Here is a 25,217-nt window from a genome sequence, read left to right on the forward strand (position 1 = left end):
CTGCACCTGTTTTCACAATGCGCTATGATGTAACATCGCGCATTATGTAACTATATCACGCATGCTATTTTTTTTTTTTTGTTATTTTACGCCCGCTTTCTCCTGGCAGGTGGGCTTCGCAAATGAGAATCAGTTCTCAATCGCTTCCCCGCATAAATACATCTTTAATAAATAAGTAAAACAAAGATGCACTGCTCTCCATTAATTAGCCCCTGCAGGCCCCCCCCCCCAACAAGGTCTTGTTTCCTTCTCCTGAGTGTGTGCGTGTGCGCGTATATTTGTTTTAACTTTATTGTCATCGCCATCTCCAGGACAGCTGGAGGCTGTGTCAGAGTTCAGCTGCCTGCTGGAGGATAAAGTGGGTGAAAAGGGGCTTGGGGGGGGGGGGGGTGCTATATGTGTTCATTTGGGTGTGTTTGCATATAGCCGAACTTGCAGAGTACGTGCGTTTGGCCCGCTATGTGGGCCGGAGCAGAGGGGTGGGGGTGAAGAGTGGAGTTGATAGCGAATGAAAGAGCTGTGATCAGTAAGAAGTAAGTAACTAGAGGCTGCCTGGCATCTGCAGATTAAATGGCCGTCCATTTTTTTTTTTTTTTTTTTTTTGCTTTACATAATTGTGCTGCACACCGCACAGAAAAGCAAACAACACAGTGTGTGTTTTGTTTAGTTGAATTCACTTTAGGAAGATTTGAAGTTTTTATTATACTTGTTTAGGATCCGTCAAAAAGGGGGGGGGTGTACATTTTTGCTGCATATAATTGTGTTGCACGATCCATCGGAGCCAAGAAACTACAATTGAATTTAATTTAGTTTTGTACTTCGTAGCTGTTTCATTTTACTCTGTTTCATTTGATTTACTGCGTTATATTTGCAAGTTTGGTTCATCTTATCTTATTTTACCTTTATTTTTGCTTTTCTTTCTCTCACATAGTGTTTCATACTTATTTAATTTACACCTTCATACATGTAGGTCTAGTTTTATCAAAAATGTATTCCAGGCTTGCAACTGCCTAACTTTTTTTTTTTTTAGTTTAGTTTTCATTGTGTATGGTCAGAAATTCAGAATTTTATTTTTGCTTAATTATTTATGATGAAGGACTGTGAACTTCATTTGTATAAAATAATTTCATTTTTTTCAACAATCACGTGTACACTTAAAATTATTTCACACATATTACGATTGTACTAAATGGAGAGCAAAACTTTGAGTGTTGACTTTTATTTCAGCGGTTTCCGTTTCAAAACTAACAACAGATTTCAAACACACCTGCTTGGCTTTAGTCAAAAGCAACTTTTGCCAACAAAGAGGGGAAAGTTTTTTTTGTCAAGCGACTGAATGACGATGAAATGAGGAGAAGTGTTAGGTTGTGTGTCGATGGTGGTATATCCCCCATTCCATCTTGGAGGAATGAGGATAATGGGAGCAAGCAATGGGAGAGCTCATTATCTGGCCGACCATCTGCTATTGGGAGGGAGGAACTGTCTGTCTGACAACCCCCCCCCCCCTCCACACACACACACCACACACACACACATTGTGAAAGGCCCGGAGTTAGAGTGAAAATGTTCCTCTAACTTACCCAAATTAGCAGTACATCTGCTCCTTTTGGCCCTACAGAGTGGAGTGAAACCACATTGGCCTCGCAAACTACTCAACACACAAAAATATCAGGCTATATAGCGTGTAATCATTATTACACACAGAGCTATAAAGTCAAGTGTGACCTCGCGGCTTCTTTTGCGGATCCATATTATGATCACATGAGTCCCTGAAGTCGTCTTTCTTCTTTAGAGTCCCTCACCCCCTCCTCCCCCGTCTTAGTCCAAGTGAAAGATTGCTGATTCACAAAATTTCTCGAAAGTTTCAGGAAATGAGATCCTGCCAGTCGTGGCCGTGCGTATTAACGCTTTGAAATCAGATTGCTGAGGGAGCTTAGTGTGACTGTGAGAAGTTGTCGGCCGCAGCAGATGCTCTTTGTTGCAGTGCAGGCTATTGTTGTTGAAAGCTGAGACTTAGGGAGTGTGTGTGTGTGTGTGTGGGGGGGGGGGGGGTGAGGACGACGATGGTGGCGGTGCGCTGGGGGTGTGACTATAGGACTTGGGCCAGCTCCCGGTAGTAGGAGGAAACGGCGCCTCCCTATTGGCTCCACGCGGCTGTCACTCACCGTCTCCCCACCCGCCCCCACCGCGCCGACAAGTTGAAGAAAAAGTTTGAGCAAGTTTGTGCAGCACTCGAAAAAAAGTTGGCGGCGGCACTTGACGCTCGCTGCCGTCCTGCACGCGCAACAGACAGACGGAATGGCCTCCAAGATGAAGCTGTGTCGCACTTTTCTGGGTTCGTATCAATGACTTTTTCGCCCCCCCCCCTTCTTCGGCGGCGCACTTTACAGAGAGACAACTCGCGTGCGTGTTCAGAAGCAACTCATTCGTTTTAATGTGTAGTTGTCGGCTTCAATAAAATATTCCCATCGTACAATAAAATTTAGAACGGGCGAGCGTTTTTTTTTTTTTAAGTCTACCTTGTTGGGGGATTAAATCGACAATTCCGTGTCATAATAATAATAATAATAATGAAAAAAAAAACTTTGCCAACAAATGCCAACACACATCGGACATATAGTTTTGAAAATCCACTTAACTCCGTCTTCGTGTCCAGACAAAGGAGAGTTGATCCCCTGGGGGATCTTGTGGCCCTGGTACCGTGGGGACAATGCCAAGCTGCGGGCTGATTAGAAACTTTTTTTTTTTTTCTCGTTGTTGTTGTTGCGTTAGTCTGTCGGCTTGTTCCATCTGTCGAGGGCCCACAGGGGCCTCCCCGGGTCCCCAACCTTAGTACTCAGTCAGCTGCTGGCCCATGTAATATTTATATACAATATCGCAACCATGCAACTTCTTTAAAATGTGGAAAGAGGTTTTTCTGTCATGTGCACTCAAACGCAAATTATGTTATACGTCGACATGAATATTTTACAATGCAACTTGCATTTACACTTACATTGTAGTTGTCCTTTTCCCCAATTGATTCTGCCTAATTTTCAGACAAAGGTAGAAGTTTAAAAAGCATTAAAGTAATTACCATTTTAAAATTGCCACCCTGCTGTACTTTTTTTTTAACTTTCGTAACATTTTCACAAATAAACGTTATTTTACTGAAAATGGTACAATATTTTCAATAGATGTAATTTTTTAATCCTATTCGAAACCAAACAAAGTTGTTTAACTAGTTATAGGACTCGAAACTTCATTGATTTAACAACTATAAGCTACCCAAGTAATACGATAAATCCCACCACACGTTATTACCTTCATCCATCCATTTTCTTTGCCGCTTATCCTCGCGAGGTCGCGGGGAGTGCTGGAGCCTATCCCAGCTGTCAACGGGCTGGAGGCGGGGTACAACCTGAACTGGTCGCCAGCCAATCGAAAGGCAGATCGAGACAAACAACCACACTCACAGTCACACCTATGGGCAATTTAGAGTGTTCAGTTAATGTTACATGTTTTTGGAATGTGGGAGGAAACCGGAGTACCTGGAGGACACTCACGCAGGCACGGGGAGAACATGCAAACTCCACACAGGTGGGTCCGGGATTGAACCCGGGACCTCAGAACTGTGAGGCCAACGCTTTACCAGCTGCTCCACCGTTCCACCATTATTACCTTCAATTGAGGAAAAAAAGAGATTGATTATCATAATTGTGGCAAATAATTAATACATTAGCCTGAGCCACGTGAAATAATCATTATAATGACTTTTGTAACAGAGCAGGCTGAAGTGTAGCTATTAATCCTCTAAAGCAAATGTTCAGATGCTGTGTCAGCTGTTAGTGGGGGAGGGGGGGAATGAAACACTGAATCAGAAGTTGCAATTTGCACCAACAATAATGTTGTATCTTGTCATCAAGCCTATATCGATACAGCTAATCAAGGAAAGACAAAAAGCCTTTGTTGCTTCCACAATCAACTCTTGCAAGGAAGGGAGGGAAGGAGTGCGTCACCCGCTCTGAGTGCTGTCCACGGTCCTGATGCACGGGTCCAAAAAAAAAGAAAAAAAACCTTTTGGAGCTCTCCACGGGCCCAATGACATCAGAAAAGGGAAAGACGTTTTTTTTTTTTTTAAGGGTGGTACCAGCCGCCTTTCACGGCGTTAAGGTCGTGACCTAATCACTTCCTCGCCAGGCCGAACTTTCCCTTGTTCCGCTCATGCGGATCAAGGCCCAGGATATTTCATAAGCACTCCGGCCTGCCTTGTTTATTCGATTGTCGCCCCCGTCGCGTTCGTCCCCTTCTCCGCGCGGGCAGCCAGACTCTGAAATCATACTGATGCGACGTGCACACGCGGTGATTGATTTCAGCTCCAATGCATAACAATGGGATTGCACAAAAAGAGCCTGCTGCAAGGAGATAAGAATTTAATAGAATTTCTGAAAGCTGAAGGTTGGGCTTTTTGAATATTCCCCGTGTGCGTGGCGTGGAGACAGCAGATAAAGAATGGCATTTGTGGGGACTATTCTCAAATGGCTTGTAATGAATGGTTGTCATTTCCACTAATGGCTTCAAAACAGCAAAGCAAAAAAAACAAACAAAAAAAAAAAAACAATAACATTCCAAATAACACTATTAAGAGGGTCTTTTTGCCGCATGGAGTTGGACTCATTCTCCCAGCCCAACTATCAACAAATCTGTGACAGTGATCTCATAACTTAAAACTTCAATCCAGCACGAGCGTTTGACTTTAAAACTCTTTATAAGCCATCTTTTTATTATGGGACTGCGACATTCTGTTATGAGCAGGAATAATTTTCGCAACTGGACAATTTCAGTTGCGGTAACTCCATCACTGCTAAAATCCCAGAAGGAAAACAAATACCCCTTGAATGAAATATTGGACCGTACCACTTTCAGGTAGGCACAGGGAGTGTGAGGTTTCCGCGATGGCAACGCATCATCCTTGAGTGCGATGTCTAAGTGGAATAGGCTCGCTCTGACTAATGGCATTCAGGATGCTGGAACGCTTTTTAGCCTTTTCAATGTTTACATTAGATTAAAATGCAGTTTTCCTAGTTTGAGGTCGTCAGCTTTATTGGCTCGGATGATGTACGTGTTTGGGAGCGAGCGAGCAAGTGGGGGTTGTGTGTGTGCGGTGGGGGGGGGGGCCAGTCAGAGGGGTGTGTGTTCAAGTACGAGTGAGTGAGGGGCGTGTGTATGTGTGCGGCGTAGGGGAGGGTGATTCGGGGGGTCCTCAAGCCCTGCCCATGTGATGTTCGAGGTTTTACTACAGCTTCCGTGATGTCATGGCAAAGGGCGGAGGGGAGGAGAATGGGGGTGGCGGAGGGGAGGAGGGGATACAATGGCTCATGAGGGAAAGGTAAGTCAATATTAGGTTTTTTTTTTTTTTTTTTTTCCTCGCTGACAAAGGCAAATGAAGCCATGTTTTTGCTTACAAACAAGTAAGCATCCCTCACGCTTCGATCCGGAGCCGTGAGCCGGTGCCGCGCTTGACCGAGGCCGCCCGCTTCCTCTCCCCCATCACCCGACCGCATCTGGACCTTTGGAACGGGATACAAAAATCCGTTGTTTTTTTTTAAACTCTCACCCCGGATTTTATTGTTGCCGTTTCGAGCGAACTTCTTCATCTGCAGCTGTTACGCGCTCGGCGACGTAATATTATTGACTGCAGGTAACGAACAGCTTTTGTGTTTTTATAGCGCGATACTTTGGCATACTTAATTAAAAAATGAGTCGACGATTTGTCCTTTAATTTTTTTTTCTCTCCTCGCGGCACACACGAATCCAAACTTCCTCACATTTCGTTTGTAGGACGGAAACTACTGTGTTTTCATAACAGGATGCGCGACGCGCCACAGCTGGCGTGTTGATCCACTTCTTTTTGCTGTGGATAGTTCGTCCGCGTGGATTGTGCGCGTGCGTGCGTGTCATCGTGAGTGGCGTGCGCGCGCTCTTCACAAATCGTACTTTTTCTTCCAATAAATACTCTTTTGCGGAACGGTGTCCTGTGCTTGAGCGGTGTCTTCCCCTCCGTCCTCCCAAGCTTCACCTTTTGCATTTATGCCACTAAGTCATGCATCCGTTTACTGCGCGTTATGCCGCTGCCGATCAGCCCATGTATGGCCTATATTTACTCGTCATATTTGTTTTTTTTTTTTTTATTCCGTGTGAAAAGCGTGCAATCTGATGTGCGGAGTTCGGTGTTAAATGCTGGCTGTTGTTGCGATGGATGGATGGATGGATAGATGGATAGATGGAACGATTCAGCGTATTCAAGAGGGAGGGGTTGGCCATTTGATCCTCTGCAGGAAAAAAAAAAAACAGCGATGCTCTTTTCAAATGTCAGGCGTCTTTAATGGTGTGCACATTTGTCTCCCCCCCGAAAGTCGGGACTGCAAATAACCACTCCTGTTGGGGAATCACGCTGCACGTTTGGGTCATAATTTCTTTCTGTATTTTTGACGAGTGTCACGTTGGTTTCGCAAAATGTGGACTTGTCTGTTGTGTGTGTGTGTGTGTGTGTGTGTGTGTGTGTGTGTGTGTGTGTGTGTGTGTGTGTGCTTGGCTCACAATCCCCCCCCCTCTCTCTTTGGTTGGCTTTGCGTGGCCACGGAGCGTGTGCGGAACTTGCTCTGTCAACGCACCTGCTCCTAAGATGGAGGAAAGAGATGAGGGATGATGATGATGATGAAGAGGAAGCCCACGATAGTGTATCTGTCTTTCATTGTAATTGGCTGCACATTCGACTGGATTTCCTAGTGACTTTTTTTTTAAATAACTTTTGCTGTTATTTTATGTTAATATGTTGTGCGTGGAGAGTATTAGCGTGTGAATTGTACACAGTTTACTTGTATCCACATTTGCAAACTTTATTGGGTATTTCAAGGATTGCTGTGTATTTTTTTAAATTAATGTGTAATGTGTCTTTGAACAGGAAAAAAAAAAACATGACAATTGATTTCTTCCCATTTAAACCGGGCTCATATAGCGCAGGATCCACTGTAACACATCGATGTGATGCCCTACTGAAAGATACGGTGATGACTTTTTGTTTTGTTTTCCTCCGTTTTTTTTTCTTCTTCCTGTGATATGTAGCCTGGTTTCAAAGGATTAGAGAATTAGGTTATTGGTGCCTTATGATGTCACTGGAGTCTCTATAGCTTGCGTGCGGCTCAGGCCGAGCTCACCTTTACGTTTTTACTTACCTTAATGGCAAACCTTTCTATTTATTAGGGACTGAATAGCCTGTGGCGAGGACAGCAGGTGCCGGAGGAGAGAGTGTAATAAACATGTTGGAGGAGCAGCTGGGGCCCAAATTGCACCCTTGTCATTCAAAGCCTATCAGAAATCTAAGCTATACAAGCAAAGGTCAGGGTCCTGCAGGCTTTCAGTGGCGGGCAGACATTTCAAATGACAGAAATATACGATGAACGAAAAGGGAGAAAAGCAAAATGAATTTTGATCAAAGCAATGCAAAACATACAATCTTGTGGCACGCAAAACGACGGAGCGGCAGAGCCACTGTTGTATTTCATAGGCGGCGGTGACACATTTGTTGTTCCTCAGATGCTGACTGAGGTCAGGGTGGCCCTCGGGGGCGCTTCTCCAAAAGCTCTTCCTTTGCCACAACTGCGTGGACCAGCCATTTTTCTCGATTTCCACCCGTTTAACTTTATTGTCTTCACATGTAGCAACTAGGCTTTCTCCAGCACCCCCGGGTGTGAGTTTAACATTTCCCACTCCCTAACTTTTTGATTTGTGATTCTCTTTCTTCATCTTTGAGCGTCTAATCACATTGTATTGTGACTAAATCCGTCTTTGCAGGAGTGTACAGCTGGCCTGGCTCCGTATGTACACTTAATACCGTTACAGTCAGCCCACTCTGGTATTTAATCTAACTATGGATTTAGGGCTCTTTGCTCCAACGTCCCAATACAGTAATCTGCAAGTAATGATATTACCCTTGCATCAACTTCGTTTTTGGGATCAACAAATTTCTAATCATAATAATGCCCACTTTTGATCGACACTGTAGGTACTGATTTATGATTGTTAATTATTGCATTTGCACCTATTAAGTGGTACTGCAATCTAAATGTTGCAAATACTTTGTCCCTCCATTGTCTGAAAATAAATAAGACAAAATACAACAAAGTCCTCGCAGTATGATGCAATGTAGTCATCCATTTAACAGTCAAAACTGAGCTTTATTATCATGTTATAGACCATTTGATGCATTTCTTGTAGTGGATTTGCACCAATGAAGTATTTTGTGGGTGGATACATTTGCTAAACAGAAAGAAAACAAAATGCAAACTTTAAAACAACAACATATTTCTTTAGGTTGTGATTGTTTTTCATCAATTCACTTTGCATTAAAACAGGGGTGTCAAACTCATTTTTGTCACGGGCCAGCATTGTAGCTACGCGTTCCCTCAGAGGGCCGTCATGACTGTGAAACCATAAAAACCTTCAATCACCTCGTCATAATTATGCATGAAATTTGAAATTTTGTTACAGATTTTAGCGAGAATCACGGAAGTTAGCACGCATGATTTTGTTTTGCCTTCGCGGGCCACGTAAAATTATGTGGCGGGCCAGATCTGCCCCCCGGGCCTTGAGTTTGACACCTGTGCTTTAACACATCACTCGCATGCTCCCCACACACCATTTTTTTTTTTTTTTTGCTCCAGATTTTGCTTGAAACTCAACACCGGTGAGCAACTAATTGTCTTGTGTTTTACAGTGAAATAATGAGATGTGAGTCTGTTAGATGGGAATAAGCAGCACAGGATCAAAGAATATATATACTGTATATGTAGTACAAGATGAAAGTAGAGAGAAGCCAATTTAGCTGCCTTTTATGATTGAATGTGAAATTTGATAGAGAGACCTCAACAGCTCAGCAGCGGTTCTCTCCAGAAGGAACATTAGCCTCGTATTCAACACAGACAACAGCGACTTTTTACCTGAGGCAAAAAAAAAAAAAAAAAAAAAGAAGTGTCCAAATAAAACGTTGTTATTACATTTGGCATCTTAGCTCCATGGCCTCTAACTAACAAGACGGGACAGATGCTCACTTTGCTTTACTTGAAGCGAAGTGGGGGGGAAAAAGATCCTAAAAGAGATTGAAGTGTTTTCATGGACGTTTGCGTATATGTGTGGAGACAGCTGAGACAGGGATGCAGACCTACAGTATTGCTGTTGTCATCACTTTCTTGTCAGGGGGGGCAGGAAAAGTTGATAAACAAGCATTTCGCTGAGTGCTGGCTGGGCGTTGGTGAATTTTGCATGTAAGGGGCACTAGGGATGAGAGGACGGGGGGTGGGGGGGTGGGGGGAGGCACAACAGCAGCATGGAGGGCATGGGATGGGTTCAGGATCTCTCAGTTCTTCAAATCTTTGCTTTTGGTTTCAATATACTGTACAGTACAAAATTATACATAGAGAGAAGTACAAGATTGTTTGACCATGATATGTCCACATGTATTGTTTTTTGCGCGTTTTGAAATGTGGGTCGATGGGTTGCTCCATGCGCTTCCTTATTACCTGCACCTGGCTTCAGTTCTCCTCGCCGTCACAACAAGATCAAAGAGAACATGCGTTAGAAGAAGACAAATCAATTGGGGATTCGGAACGGACAAAGTTTCTCTCGGGTGAGCCGGGCAATGAAGTGAAGAACTATTACCTTAATGAAAAAAAAAGGTGGGGGGGAAAAAGGAAGCTTGATTTATGGATGATTCATTATTTACTGACCATTCATCCCTGGCATCCTCCCCCAATTCTCTTATACTTGCCCCTGGAAGAGCTCGATAAAAATGCGCAAATTTGATTGATTCTATTAGTAGACGGACAGAGACTCCAGCTGGGGCACTTAACCGTGTATGTGTGTGTTTTTCCTTAGACATAAACTAGTGTGTACTCCAAGCTTCAACCCCATCGCCCCACCCCCTTCACCTTCTCTTCCTTAACCACACCCTTCCTCAAAGCACAGCCCATCAACTGGTTCTGATTATTTATCTCTCTATTTTTCTTTACACCTGCTCCCCCCCTCCCCCGCCACCCTTGTTTTCTCTCTTCCTCACACTAGAAAATGAGTTTCGGGGCGAGCTGGTAAACCAGCGGTGGACGCGAGGCGAGAGGACCAGCAGCCGCTGTCAGGCCTCCCTGAGACAGCAGAGCCGTCGACCAATCATGGTGAGTGACAAGGCCCTGCAGCGCCCCCCTCCCTCCCCTCCCCCATCTAGACACCCACCACCACTCAGAGTTGCCCACACACTCTACTGATGACTCCATTCTGCTTCCTGGACATTTCCAAACTCAGCAGGGACCCGAAGAAAAGGAAGTGGATGAAATGGAGTGAAAGAGGGAGGGGGGGCTGAGCGTGGGGCGAGGGAGGGTCAGGTGATGGAAGGCCGAAAACATAATCAAAGAGAACATCAAATGTCTCTCTCGGCCCCGCCTCGCACTTTCCTGGTTCTGCTTAGCTCAGTTTAGTTAAGCTCAGCGTTTTGCCTCTGCTGAGTTTACTTCTGGCTGCAGCATTTTTTTATTGTAATCCGACACAATGAGGGGAAAAAAAAAAAGTCAAAGCGATGGCCTTGAGCTCCTCACGCTCAATATCAGCAGAAATGAATACCCCTTCCTTTGTTCTCGACCTAACTTTACTCCGCTCCCAAGTTATGATCATTTTTGAGGTTATTTCTACCAGCTGGAAACTGCCAATCGCTTTGATTTCCCCGCTCGTGCATCACAACTGCGGGCGACGTGCAACAAAGAGACGGAGGGGGCCGGACGAGGCAGAGGGGAAGAGAGATGAGTGGGGGTAATGGAAGCGAGGGGTGGGGGTGCGCTGTTCCCCCTTGGGCCCAGTAAAAGTAGTTTTGATCCCCCCACCCCCGATGGCTCAGGTTCATCTAAGAAGATGACGTTTATTGATTTGGTTTGATTTCTGCTGCTGGGGGAGCGGAGGAGAAAGGGAGAGGCGCTGCGACCCTATCATCCCCCGCCCTATGGCCCCTGATCAGAACTGGGGTAGAGAGGATGCTGTGGTCAAAACTTCGATCCCATCAGTATCAGTCGAAGATTTGGATTTATTTAGCTTTCTATTTTTAACTTTGTCAACAAGCTTGGCCCCAGAGCAATAAATGGAAAAAAATAGCCACCGCACTCCAAAGTTAAACCGATTTATTTCCTTCTACCTAGGAATTAATTTTACTTGACACTATACAAACAAATAGATTGAAGGTGTTCTGCCTTTTATTACATTGTTATTACACGATTACAAAACATGCCATCTTTGTTACATTTTCTTTTCAGTTTCCACTAGTAGGCAGTGACAAATCGGTTGGACTGGCTCATTATTATGCATATGTGGACCATTAGGAAAACCGCTTCCAATAACCTGCATTTGCGATAGGCGTCCTTGGACGACGAGTTTGGCCTTGGCGGAGGTCTGCTCTTCTGCGCTTGCCCTTCTATGAAGTGAGAAAGGCACACTTTCCCCTCCTCCCGCCGCACTACTGCTCCACCTTGTGTGAATTAGTCAAATGAAACCGAGGAAGGTCTTGTTTTGAGCCAGTCCACCGCGGACCGGTGCTGCCTGGCGTGGTCAGCCCGGTGTAGAGAAGTCTGAAGTCCTTCGTCTAATCTGCGATATGCGCGGCCCACTTCCGCATTTGGCTAAACTGGTCGAAGCGCTTCCTCATGTCAATGGCGAAGGGGAACAAGACAAAGAAACAGAAGGAAATTTTAATGTCTACATTGTCTTTTTTTTAAACACGAGATGTCGCCGCAGAACCTCCAGCGATGACAATATTCCATATTTAAGATTTGTCCAAACATTTTCTTCAGCGCTTATCCTCATGAAGGTCGCGGAGCATGCTGGAGCCTATCCCAGCAGTCAACGGGCAGAAGGCGGGGAACACCCTGGACTGGTTGCCAGCCAATCGTAGGGCACATGGAGATAGACAACAGTTGCACTCACAATCACACCTAGGGGCAATTTTGAGTGTCCAATTAATGTTGCCATGTTTTGAGGATGTGGGAGAAAACCCCGGTGACACGGTGGATCAGTTGGTAAAGCGTTGGCCTCACAGTTCTGAGGTCCCGGGTTCTATCCCGGACCCGCCTGTGTGGAGTTTGCATGTTCTCCCTGTGCCTGGTTGGGTTTCCTCCGGGCACTGCGGTTTCCTCCCACATCCCAGAAACATGCGACATTAATTGGACACTCTAAATTGCCCCTAGGTGTGATTGTGAGTGCGCCTGTTTGTCTCAATGTGCCCTGCGATTGGCTGGCGACCAGTTCAGGGTGTCCCCCGCCTCCTGCCGGTTGACAGCTGGGATAGGCTCCAGCACCCCCCGCGACCCTGGTGAGGATTAGCGGCGAAGAAAATGGATGAATTAATGGAAGGAAATCGTAGTGCCCAGAAAAAACCCACGCAGACATGGGGAGAACATGTAAACTCCACACAGGCGGGTCCGGGATTGAACCCGGGACCTCAGAACTGTGAGGCCAACTTATTTAAGCATTATTGGCCTTAAAATGTATCACATAGCTAATATGCTATCGTGATTGTATAGATTTTTAACTTTTATGTGAAGACACCAGCCCTTAAGTATTTGCTTTTTTAGCAAATTATGGCCAAAAAAAAAAAATCAGATCATCAATCTGTTATCATACTTCATAACGTAGCATGCCAAGGAAGTCCACTCACCTGTTTTCGGAGTTTGGTCATGTGATGTTACGCATATAGCGGATTGGCAGCTGGTGCCTGCAGGTCGTTTTTGGGGATACCAGTCTTCTTCTGTCACTTGTTGCAATAATTCCTTGGAACTCCCCCCCCCCCCCTCGCTCCCATGTAAACCGAAAAAGGAATGAAAGAGTCATTAATTTGAGCCAAGAGACGAAGGGTGACCTTCTCTCTGAAGTCGTTGCTCCCAGGGACACATTTACATGGAGATGTGACAGCGTGGAGCAAAACCCTCCTACACAGCGGCACCACACAAAAAGTAATTGAGAATGGACAACGCAGCCTGTAGGGATGAGCCGTGCATTCCGCCTCGCGCTTTTTATTCGTCGGGTCCGTGTTACATTTCACAGTGGTTTAAGTCGCGCAAGACGCACAATACGGGCATGTCGCGCACGTCCGTTCACACTTGGACTCAGTATTCTCTCCTTTGTCCCCTCCTGCTCTTTTTTACGCATGAGATTTTGCCAATTCTGTGCACATTGCACAAGGGGTGGGGGTCCTGCATGAAAGACAACAAGGACAAGTTTGAACATACATTAGAAGAGGCCCCTTTCAAAGAGATGACGAAAATCAGGTGAAGGCCTGCCCGGGTGCATTCGGATCCGCTCGCCATGACTTTGCGCGCGTGCACATTTAATGAGTGGAAATTGAGAAAAGGGACGAGGGGGAAGAAGAAAAGAACTCTGATGTGCTTACCAATTTAAATGTGCGTCGCTATGGTGACGCAAACATGAAAGCGGTCGATGCCCTTTCCAGCCGGCTGATTGGTTTGCGCAGAGGCGATTTGGAAGAAAGTAGATGACAATTTTTGCGGATTTACTCAAACGAGGGCTGTTGGAGAGCAAGCAAAGACCTTCTCTCACGCCCGTTTGATTTACTTCAACAGCATTAGCGCATTTACATCCGCAGCCGTTCACCTACTTTGGTTGGGTCCGCACTGTGTGCCCATTTAATTCGTCTGCTTTTAAACTTCCATTACCAAGCCCGGCTAATTGATTGGGTGTATTCACCGAACGGCCCATTTGTGCGAGGGAGTGCACGCGCGCTTCAGGGGAACGCTTCCCACGACGCATCTCATCCACTCAGCCCCCCGTTGCAAGTCCGGTACGGGGAGAGTCGACCGCTTCCTTCAGAGGGGGCACAAAGCTTGGGCTTGTCGTTCACGCAAACAAGACGTGATCTAACCGAGCGGCAAAAAAAAAACGGGAGCGGGCCGTGGAAGGGACTTTTTTCTGTCTGCACCTGTACCTCCGGCCTCGCTCTGAGGGCTAATGAAAGAAGAGTACGCTCTTATCGACAACAACAGCATGCTTCATCGCCTCCTCATCGCTCCTTCTTTTCATAAGTGGTCTATAAGCAGGAAAGGGTCTTTGCCAAAAAGAGAGAGGGGAAAAGGGTGGGGGAAAACCCAAGAGGAGAAACGGGGCCTTGTCTTCGAATCCCGCCGCGGCGATGCCAGCTTGATGATCGCGCCGGACACAAAGGAGTTAAGTGCCTGGGCAAGGAGGGGGTCGGGGTGGGGTGTTGCGGGAGATTTACAGGAGCTCGGAAGTGGAAAACGTGAGGAAAGGGGAGGAAAAATAAAAGAAAGGGGCAAAGCTGTGGTAAAATAAAAGTCCAGTAATCAAAGCTAATGATAGCTGTGGAGTGCAGCACGACGGAGGTGTGACCCTCTGTCTAAGTGTGTGTGTGTGTACTGGGTTAACACCTGCTCTTTTGTGCCTTGAAAGCTGAGCTAGGACTAAGCAGTCCTCACAGTGTCCAAGCTCCCTCTTTGCCCCCCCCCCCACAAACACAAGCACAATTTCACTTGAAAGAAGTGCTATTTAAGCAGCTTTTAGTGGATGTCTGATTTTGCCGCATTAATATACGATATTTCAAGTTCCCATTTGCACTCCTGGTCGTGGCACCTGTGCGGCCTCCTGCGCAATACTCAAATATGTTCACGGCTGCAAATTGCAGGTGGCGTAATGGAGGCTGCGGAAGGTAGCTTGGGCCCCCACTCGAAAAGCCCACACTTGTCTTTCTCGATTCATAGAATAAGAAGACAGCGCGGTGTATCTTGACCCTAGAGCTCCACCCGTTTAGTTCAGAAACTATGTATCAAGAAGGACTTCCAGAAATGATTACTTGTTATTACGCTGTCATTATTTCAGCTTTCTTCATTAAGAATTCATTGACCCCCCCCCCCTCTATCCCTCTCTCTCTCAGATGAGTGTAGAAAGTGATGACAAGCGAACTCGCACTCGGTCTAAAGGAATCAGAGGTGAGCATCTGTCGTCTTTGTTATGTCTGTTTGCATTTAAACACAAACACGCTGTCATAATTTACTCTGATTGGTTGTTTCTATATGTCAGTACTGTGGCCGACCGGCAATCACTCTGACTGACGGGCGCAACAGCTCACGAGCATTTCCGCTATTTCCTAACTTTGTACAGGCCAAATACAAAAAAAAAAAAATATTTACTGGGTTCTAGTACAGTCCTATATCAAATACAGTGGTGCCTTGGTTCTTGAACACAATCCGTTCCAGAAGGCTGGTTGAAAACCAAAACGTTCGAAAACCGAAGCACGTTTTCCCATTACAATGAATGGCAAAAGAAATAATGCGTTCCAAGCCTAAAAAAAATTTTTTAAGTGATTTTTTAGCTTTTCCAGATAATAACCTGCATACTAGGAATACATATATAGTTTAAATACTTCATATAGAAGAAATATATTTATTTTTTGCTTGAAATGTATGCTTTAGCTTTAGAGTATGCTCGGCTGGGAGTGCATTGCCGTATCTGTAGCGACTCGGCCCCTAGCCTTGTAAACCTTTTTATATTAACAAAAGTGCAAAATAACTTTAAACAAGCAATAATGAGGAGGGGGGGGAAACAGACAAATGGTTTTCTATTTGCACACAAAGTACGTAACAATTTTTTTTTAACTTGCAACAAAAGAAAAAAGCAATGCAAAACAAGTTTCAAATGTCTTCGGTGGGGGTGACTCGCCCTTTTCTAACAAAGAATGGCTCTAATGTCATTTGTTTCTGCCGTCTTTTAAGCACTTTTCTGAAGTGGCTCATAACAACATCATTAAAATTTTGCAGTGCTCTGCAACATTCAGCTTTATTCGTGTGATGAGGTTCTACAAAATTATGGATGTCGTTTCATTTAGCGCAGATAGCTGAAGACGAAATGAGCAAACTCGCCTTTGAACTTTTCTGCGGCGGCCTGGTCCGAACTTGCAGCCTCTCCAAGGCGAACAACAGTGTATCACACTTCTTTTGCGGAAGTTTTCGAACCATCCTTGACTTGCTTTGAATTCAAAGCCCTCAGGAACTAGACTTGGGTCTTTTCTTTTTAAATCTGTGTACAGATTTCTAGCTTTGGCGCAAATCCCTTCCTCGCCAACACTATCCCCAGCTAACTTTTGCTCTTTTACCAAAATAAGAAGCAACTTTTCGATTTCCTCCAAGCTCTGTGGCCTGTGCTTGGTCAAGACGGTTGCTCCTTTAGCAACATCACTTGCTTTGAGGGCATCCTTGTGTTTCAGTCCTGATCGTCGATTTCGCCATGCCATACTTCTTCGATAGCTCAAAAACACGCACACCAGATTCGTATTTGGCTATCAAATCCTTCTTGAAGTCGACAGTTTTACGCACCACTTTCCTTTTTTCAGCACCAGCAGTTCCACTTCCCTTATTTGGAGCCATGATCGGGGGTTAATGTCGCTCAATTTGAAGAAAAAAAGTCACTACAGTGCTGGGAGGACATGTCGGGAAGACGGAGGAATACATTCATACATATTTGAAACCTGTGGCTGTAAACAATGTTGAATATTCGGATGGTTCTTTGGACAGGAATGACACGAGTCCGACTACGCAGAGGCCGATGCGCGGGACACACCATTCATCCAACCTGTAACTCCAGTTCAGTCACTCCGGACAAGTTGCTCACAGGCCTTTATTAGCACGTCAACAAGCTTAGATGCCGACATATCAAGATGATAAGACAAAATACATTCACATTAAAACTCATGTGACACAAATAAATGACAAAACACGAATAATAAACACACTTCATTGACCTCCTGATCAAACAGAGTCATTCTTGCCTCTCTCTTTCTAACTAACTCCTGTCAATTCTTTGCCGCTGATATACTGGAAGTGCCCCCAAATAAGCGTCCTGACACCAACAACACTGATAAACAAAATTCCGCTACATAAACGTGAACTAACAAAAGGAAAATCTTTTCTCACAATAACATAAATTCTTCTTTACTCTAATTCAGTGATTCCCAAACAGTGTGCCGGGGTACATTAGTGTGCCGTTAGCGCTCTTCAGGTGTGCCGTGGGAAGTTATCCAATTTTATGTAATTGCTTAAAAAAACATTTATTCCAAGAAATAATGTATATTTATTCATCTATTTATGCCAGTGAGGCACAATGACAGACAGAACAAAAAAAATCCTCTTCTATTAGATGGCAGGAAGTACATAGAGTAATTAATCGATCCATTTTTGGTGACATTTACTTTTGTTGGTGTGCCGTGGGATTATTCAATTGTAAAATATGTGCCTCGGCTATATAAAGGTTGGAAATCACTGCTCTAATTCACTCTTTTAATTAAAATACATAAATAAGCAACAAAATTAACCCAAGTATTGTAACTGACACTTATGGCAGCTACACCACCGACACTGCTATTTTTTCATCGGATGAAGATAAATCCGAGAAATAATAGTGTCACAACGTAAGCGAGCCTTTGTTGGGGCACGTAAAACGTCACATCCGCGGACGTAGGTCATGTGACTCGCCAAAATGGCGGCGACCGGCAGCGTTCAAAATTGCCGATAAAAATATTCTCAAAACAACCTTAAATGATATCGGATTGAGCTCAAATGTTCTAGGTACAGTACATATGACGTGACCTATCGGATACATTGTTAATTCAACGACCGGACTTCTGCATTAATTGCATTCCTGCTGAGATTTAAGTGAAAGGTTCGCCTCCTTTAGTTGCTTAGAAGGAATGTGGCTGAACTGCACTTTGGATTCATCTCCACTGAATGATGAAAGAAGGAGAAACTGAGATGCTTCACAAACACGCACGCAGTCTACATGTCTGCTACTGTATCTTGATACAGTATATGGGGTATTTTTGACATGGGATTAATGCGCGAGATATTGGAGCCCTGGCTGAATTCTCCAGAGTTGTATCGTTTTCTCATTTGCACCAAACAAACCTGGAATATTTCTCCAAGCTCACAGCACTGCTCAACTCTCAAGCGATGCTGTCGGTTGCCAGTGATGTGTTTGCTGTTGGACAGCACAGCTTGATTTGTGTTTTCAAGGCAATTACTTCAATTTGACCCTGGAAAACACTGCTATTATTTTTATTGCTGTTAATGTGTGTTTTCTCCTTTGATTTCCCCACTGATGACACCTAAAATGCAAAAATTCACAATTTTCTTTCTTGATATCTGCACAGGATTGTTACGTTGACTTTTTTTTTTCCATTTGCTTGTACTTGTTTGTTTTTTCTGCTCACCTTTTGTTAGATACAATACTGTATGTGTGTGTATATAATACGTGAAGTGGGGAAAAGTGTACGTGTCTGGCTCGGCAGCGTGCAAGCGTTTATGCGGAAGCCTCACGGGATTCGTATGCATTTGTGATTTATTGATCTGAATTTCTTTTAGCTGCACAGATTTCAGAGGACTTGCTCACTTTTGTCTCTCCCCCTGTCTTTCGCTTGTCCTCGTCATTCTTTCAGTTCCTATTGAGCACGCAGGACTGGAGCTGAGGTAAGAAAACGCCTTCATCTCCCATAAAGTTGTTTTATATGCAAGCAAAGAAAAGAAGCAGAGCAAAATAGCAAAGCACCCTCGGCACTCATGGACATCAAAAGTGCTTCTTTAGGTGAAGCTCCATATTTGTGCAATATTTGTTTTCTTTTTTAGTTCTTATCTCTTCTCCGTTTCTGCGCAATGCCTCGAATTGGCTATTGATTTTCCAAGGCCTTTTGCCCTTTCCCGGCATATCACATGCGTCAAACTCAAGGCCCAGGGGCCAGATCTGGCTCGCCGCACGACTTTATGTGGCCCGCGAAGGCATATCATGTGTATCAACTTTTTTTCAAATCTGTACCAAAAATTTCAAATTGCCTTATCATATATGATAACGGTGAGGCATTGCTCGGGTTTGTGTGTTACCAAACATTATCAATAGTTGAAAAACCCATTACCCTTGATTTCTAATTCCCATATTGGTTCATAAATTTCATGTGTAAATATGATGAGGGGAAAGATTTTCATGGTTTCACAGTCATAACGGCCCTCTGAGGCAATCTGTAGCTACAATATGGCCCACGAGAAAAATGAATTTGACATCCCTGCGCTATATGAACACACAATAAATCCGATGCAAGGGTCATATGATCTCTGCAAAAATGGATGAAGGACTTGGGAGGAAAACATCTTCATTGTACCCAAGTCATGGCTTTAGGGGGATCGCTGGTCACAGGGCGCCATATTCTTTTTTCCTCTTCCTGCCTTCTGAATGAGTGCCACATCTAGACATTTTGTTCATCTTCACCTCAACACTGCTGCCCAAAAGAAATAAACCTAAGCCCTCACGCAATGCCAAATGTGTTTTTTTCTTACATGTAAAATGAATATGAAGTATAATTGGAGCGATAACGGGGAATAGTTGGAGTATGTTCATGAAAATTGAAATGAAGCATCCTGAGGGGTCACAGCAGCCTGCATCAGAGGGAGCGAGCGAGGGGACGGAGACGGCGGGGTGGGCGGGCTGCTTGCCTGATGATAGTGATGGCGAGGAGAGCAGAGCAAGGGGAAATTACAGCAGGTCTTGGGTGATCATTATCACTCATGGTAACAGGATATAGGCCAGGCTTGATGTACGACACACAATATTATGTTCTCCCGGCTTGATGCCACCTGGATTCATGCATCATGTGGATACATATCAGCGACCAAGTGTGCCCTTGTGCATGCGCATCCCTGTGACGTGTGTGCTTGCTTTGCATGCCTTTGTTTTGTAGAGGGGGTTGGGGGGGTTGCTTTCAGTCACTGTCATTAATTTTGCTTGATAACTACAATACACCACGTCTTAAACATATTTACCCTCCATCCATCCCATCCAGCTGCCCCACCCCTGGATGCAATGGCTCAGGCCATATCAGTGGGAGATACTCACGACACAGAAGGTAGGGCAGATTTAAAAACTGTCTGTCCTTCTTTGTCTGTCTGTCCTCATCATCGCTGATCCATACCATGCTGCTTTCTTGGGAGAATTGTATTTGTAACAGTGACACTTACATAGGTCATAACAGACAACAACCTGATGTCGTACTTTCTCAGCAATGAGGGGAAATATAGTCTGTCTCTCAAAATACATTCTACTAATTTACCAGCTACTATAGAACTCGTGCACATGATGTCACCATTTTCACAGTGCCAAAAAGAGCTGCGACAGCAAAGACGAGATACTCAAAGAGACAATTCTATAGAATACCAGCTGAAAAGACCAGAAAATATCACAGGATTTTAGCAATTAAACGTGATGGATGGTGCCCAACCAAAATACGTACACGCCTGTGTAGCGATCACTTCATTTCAGATACAAATTATTCTTCTCAATCTCAAATTATCAAGAAGTATTTATAATGGCAAGTTAGCTCATTTGAGAACAATGCATTAAAAAAAAAAAAAAACTACAGAGTCGTCTCAAACGGACACAGATGCGTGTGGCGGCCACACGTTAATCTTCAGTAAACCTCTCCCCGACAGCCTTTTTTTTTTTTTTACATATCCATTGTTCTTAAATGAGTCCAATGTGTAGTTAAAAAAAGAAAATACACCGTCGGTCACACAGGGGTTTACGTAGGTTAATGTGTGGCCGCAACACGCTTCCGTGTGCGGGGGCTGTAGCCTATCCCAGTTTTTTATTTTCTTTTTTTTAATACACATTGGACTCATTTGAGAACACTGCATATTTAAAAAAAAGACTGTCATGGAGAGGTTAACCGAAGTTCAACGTGTGGCTGCAATGTGCTTCCGTGTACGAGGAGCCGACTTGCTGTCTTTTTTTTTTTCAATCATAGTTAATGAATGCGAGTTTGTGTAAAACCAGTGGTCATTTATTTAAATATTGTTAATTGTATTGAAAAAATCTGAGTGGCTCCATCACTAAGTGGGATTTATTCTTGATTGAGAACAGACCCAGGAACAAAGTATTTGTGTGCGTCCAGACTTTTCTTTTTCAATGTAAATCTTGTTGACCTACTCACGAGATACATGTGTCGATCCAATTGTCCAAGACAAGCGGAAGCGGGCTAAAAGTCCACTTTCTTATCGCCGAAAACATCGACTTCGGCATTAAATATGGGTCCTTTATGCCAAGTGTCTCTAATTTTTCCACGTACCTTTGTTTATTATCACCTCCTAAATGTTTAACGGTATTCGACAAAACTCTGGGCGTCGTGCTACAAGACGTATCATCGTGTCGTCTCCAACCGACTTAGCATTGAAGGATGCTTTCCTTGACCGAGACTTCTGGCCAGTGAAGTGATTTGATGTCGTAGGTGCATGAGCTCTATACATCCAAAAAAAAAAAGAAATCTAAGTAGCATAAACATTGCCCCCCTCCAACAATGGATGAATTCAATTACAGCATTCTCATACTTAGTTGTGAATAGGATCCATACACAAGAAGCAAAGTGGAAACACAACAATGATCGACGAACACGGCAGGGTCTCAAATGAATCTTTAACCTTGGCTCTTTCAGCAAAAGGCTCAAATTGGGACCTTGCAGCCGTTGCAGTTACAATTCCTGAGCATCCCAAGTTAAATAAATGTTGCATCAGTTCAAAACCACAGTTCTCAGACCTTGAGACAAATATTTCCCTCTTATTTATATCAGCTGAAGAATCTTTTATATAGTTACTCGCACTGAAAAAGAGCACAAAGACTGTAGCAGTGAAAAGGGATTTTTTTTTTTTTTTTGTTCAGGTTCCATCCAGCTGCGATCCTCCTCGTTTGTGTAGCTCACTCTCACGAGAGCTGCCAAGAGCAGGCAGCGCACTGACTTGTGACTCCTCTTTATTGTGTCGGAGAGATTAGCTATCTGTTTACATGTGTAGTCATTCAGCGGGCAATTTCAAATGCACTTTGTTTATAGATCCTCCTTCAATCTCACTCGCTGTCTCCCAGGTGAGAATAAGGGGGGAGTTTATTGGATTTCACCCTCCGTTGCCTCCCTCGCTGCTCCCGCCATACAAGTTGTTCATTAAACGATTCACTCAATTGCCAGAGATTGGTTGCCATATCTGATAGCGAGTGAGCATGGCGCCCTCCTCGGGCTCCCTTCAAGTCCGCTCTCTGACATGACTTCAATCATACACAATTGTCTTCTCTCTTCCTTCCCATCTCTCCTGTCAGCATTCTGGGATGCCCTTTAGCCAGAAAGCGGCGACTTGAGGAGGCCGAGGTAGAGCAGGAACAGGAACAGGAAACGGAGCGGCCGGCATCCAAGAGGAAGTCCCACCCCCTGAAACTGGCTCTGGATGAGGGTTTCAGCGCGGAAAGCGACGTCAGCAGTGAAGGTGAGGGAGAGGGCGAGACGGATGGAGAGAACAGAAGCAGATGCAAGGCGGATGAGGACGATCTTGACACTGCTGGAGTGGCAGAGAAGACTGCGGAAGACCGAAAGCACGAAGGACAAACAAATGGACGAGATGAGGACACACAGAGTCGGCAACAGGAGGAAGAGGAGAGGGAAGAATCAGCAAATCGTAAGGACTTGGGTTAGTCTTCTCTCACACTCATTTTGAGGTCTTCCACAGTTCGATCAAAACGATCTTAGATCACCTATAATATTGTTGTGTGAATGTTAGTGTGATGGCTGTTTGTCTATATGTGTCCTGCGATTGGCTTGCGACCAGTCCAGTGTATTCCGCCTCATAGGTTCAACTGACCCTAATTCGGACAAGGGCGAGGTGAAACGGTTGGAAGGAAACGGCTATATTTATCACGTCCTCAATGTTCTTCCAAAGAACTGTACCTGATCTTAACAAACCCTGCTGACGTAACTATGTCAGATGCACTTTTCATAATTCAGTCTTGAAAAAAGCTTTCTTTTTACTAGTAGTGCTGCATTCATTCTCATTATCAAGCTGAAGTGTATGTCAATGGACATTTGGCACACAAAACTGTCTCTTTATTCACAGAAGTGTGTGTCGTCGTTGAGCCTCCAATGACACAGGCGTCACAGTCTCCCTCTCTGAATGCCGAAGACGTGGCCAACTCTCTCCTCCACCTCGGCCGAGGCCCCGCTACCGGTGACGACAGCGATGCTCCAACTGTGGGCGCCCCGCCGCCTGTTGCTATGGAGACTGAGGGGAATGTCACCGTGACACTTGAACACAATGAAAAAGTAAAGGAGCAGCAGGATGGGAACACGGCGAAGGCAGAGGAAGGCGTAGTAGCCGGAGGTCAAGACACGGAAGAAGCGACAGAGGAGGAGTCGGTGGGGGACCGGGGGAAGCAAGAACGCTTTGCCAGGGAGGTCCAGCATGAACCCACAGCAGATGACGAGGAGGAGACGCCAGCGTCAGCACAGCAGAGAGCCAACACACCAGAAGAGGAGGAGAAAGATGAGGAGTTGAACCCAAATGTGCCAACTGCTGTCCGCAGCAGCACCAGCACCACAGCAGCTCAGGGACCACGCATCAAGATTGAAGACCACAGGGTCAGTCCTCTGGAGGACTACAACGCACATGACAACTACAGTGTGGGTACAGCCAGTCCGCTTGACAGTTATGACTCCCACAAACCACTTCATAACTACAAGGCCTGCCTTCCCTTAAACTACATCTCCCACATGGCCAGTCCACTTGAGAACTACTCACCAAATCGCAGAGGGGATAACTTTAAAATCCACAAAGTCTCCCACTCGGCCTCCCCCGACATTATCGAGGTGCATTCCGACAAGTCTGACGAGAAAGACTTTGACGATGTCGACGGTGACGACGAGCACGACGACGAGGACAGCCTCTCCCAGCGCTCCACCGTCACAGATGAGTCCGAGATGTTTGACATGACCCGAGGGAACCTGGGCCTCCTCGAGCAGGCCATTGCTCTCAAGGCGGAGCAGGTGAAGCCGGCCGGGCCCAGGGAGCTGTTAGGTGTGTCCGATATACAGCATCACAGATATTTCACCATGGAAGACCGGCCTAAGCACCTCGATGTCATCAGAAAGAGCTACTTCAAAGGTAGGACAAAGAGGAACTAGATTGGACTGTGTGTGATTGTGATCATTGGGTTTGCATAAACAACGAATTTATACTATAAATTACGAAATAAGAGTTCATCTGTTGTGTATCTAGTGATACAAATAAAGAATAGCTGTAGTTCTAGTAGCCTACCTACACACAAGTGCAGTGTAGAGGTTAACAAGACAATACTGTAAAGTTCATTAAGGCACCTGGACACAAGTTGATTGGTTATCAAAACACCTTATTGCACCGAAAACCTTTCAAACGATTAATTCTCCATATTGTCTGAATCTAACAACGGCTCAAATGAAAAAAATAAGTAATTCTCTTTAGTCAATACTTGGATTCTGTAGATCATGTGTGGTACTATTATATTGACGTACGGGTGCCTGAAGTTACGAGCAGTCGCTCAGTCAATTTTTTTGTGTGTTGTGAGCCAAAATTTTAATCTTGCGCAATCCTCAGATATGCTGCCACTCGAGGGAGTTAAATAAAAAGAGAGCAATAATCATAGATGCATTTGGACTGTAATCAGATGCAGTCCAACCCACCCACAACTGCAGTAATTTATTCAGTTGCCAAAGTATGAAAATGCTCACAAGAAGCATAAAGAAACCAATTGCGTGCTATTTTTTTTTTTTTTTTGTCAAGATGTTTACCTTTGGCAAAACATTTGGACCTAAGAAGCACACTAATTACTTGTGTCTCATGAAAAAAAAACTCGCCTACTGTACTTCAACAATTTCACCCTGAACAAGCACACCTGCTTGGTAAGTTTGGATAAATGTGAAACTTTCCAACATTTTCTCCATCTTTAAAAAAAAAAAAAAATACTCATTTACAATAAGTTTGTACGATACTGGATATTTTAGGCCATTAAAAAGTAATTTTTAATTGTACTGCTACGTGGATGCATATGGTCTCAAAGAAGATGTGCTTCAATGTAATATAGTTGATGCAGCCCCCCGCTGCCCATTAATCCATTCTACTGAGGTTTCACTGTACTATATTGTATGTATGCCATTAATCTTAATTTACTTGATAAAACACGTTTATTCATTTCTAGTCTCTTTTAATTATGTTTTAATAGATTTATAATATTATGTTAACTTTTTTCAATTACAAAATATTTAACATAGAAATGTGTTGTTTTGGGTGAGGCTGCAATGG

General features: G+C 44.5%; 1 protein-coding gene across 7 annotated transcripts in view; it reads left to right on the plus strand.

Annotated features, from left to right (window-relative positions):
• LOC133512410 (myelin transcription factor 1-like) overlaps positions 1-25,217 on the plus strand; it is a 141,466-nt gene that overhangs the window by 85,747 nt on the left and 30,502 nt on the right. For 5 of the 7 annotated variants that reach the window (XM_061842019.1, XM_061842027.1, XM_061842065.1 and 2 more), the window contains exons 4-9: positions 10,099-10,205; positions 14,972-15,026; positions 18,524-18,554; positions 19,916-19,978; positions 22,213-22,577; positions 23,001-24,044. In XM_061842019.1, the coding sequence (XP_061698003.1) occupies positions 10,099-10,205; positions 14,972-15,026; positions 18,524-18,554; positions 19,916-19,978; positions 22,213-22,577; positions 23,001-24,044 (1,665 nt within the window). The remainder of the gene's footprint in view (positions 1-10,098; positions 10,206-14,971; positions 15,027-18,523; positions 18,555-19,915; positions 19,979-22,212; positions 22,578-23,000; positions 24,045-25,217) is intronic. The other 2 variants (XM_061842035.1, XM_061842057.1) reach the window with 2 other exon arrangements.

This window comes from Syngnathoides biaculeatus, chromosome 2 (genome assembly GCF_019802595.1).
Source record: "Syngnathoides biaculeatus isolate LvHL_M chromosome 2, ASM1980259v1, whole genome shotgun sequence".
NCBI classification, from domain to species: Eukaryota; Metazoa; Chordata; class Actinopteri; order Syngnathiformes; family Syngnathidae; genus Syngnathoides; species Syngnathoides biaculeatus.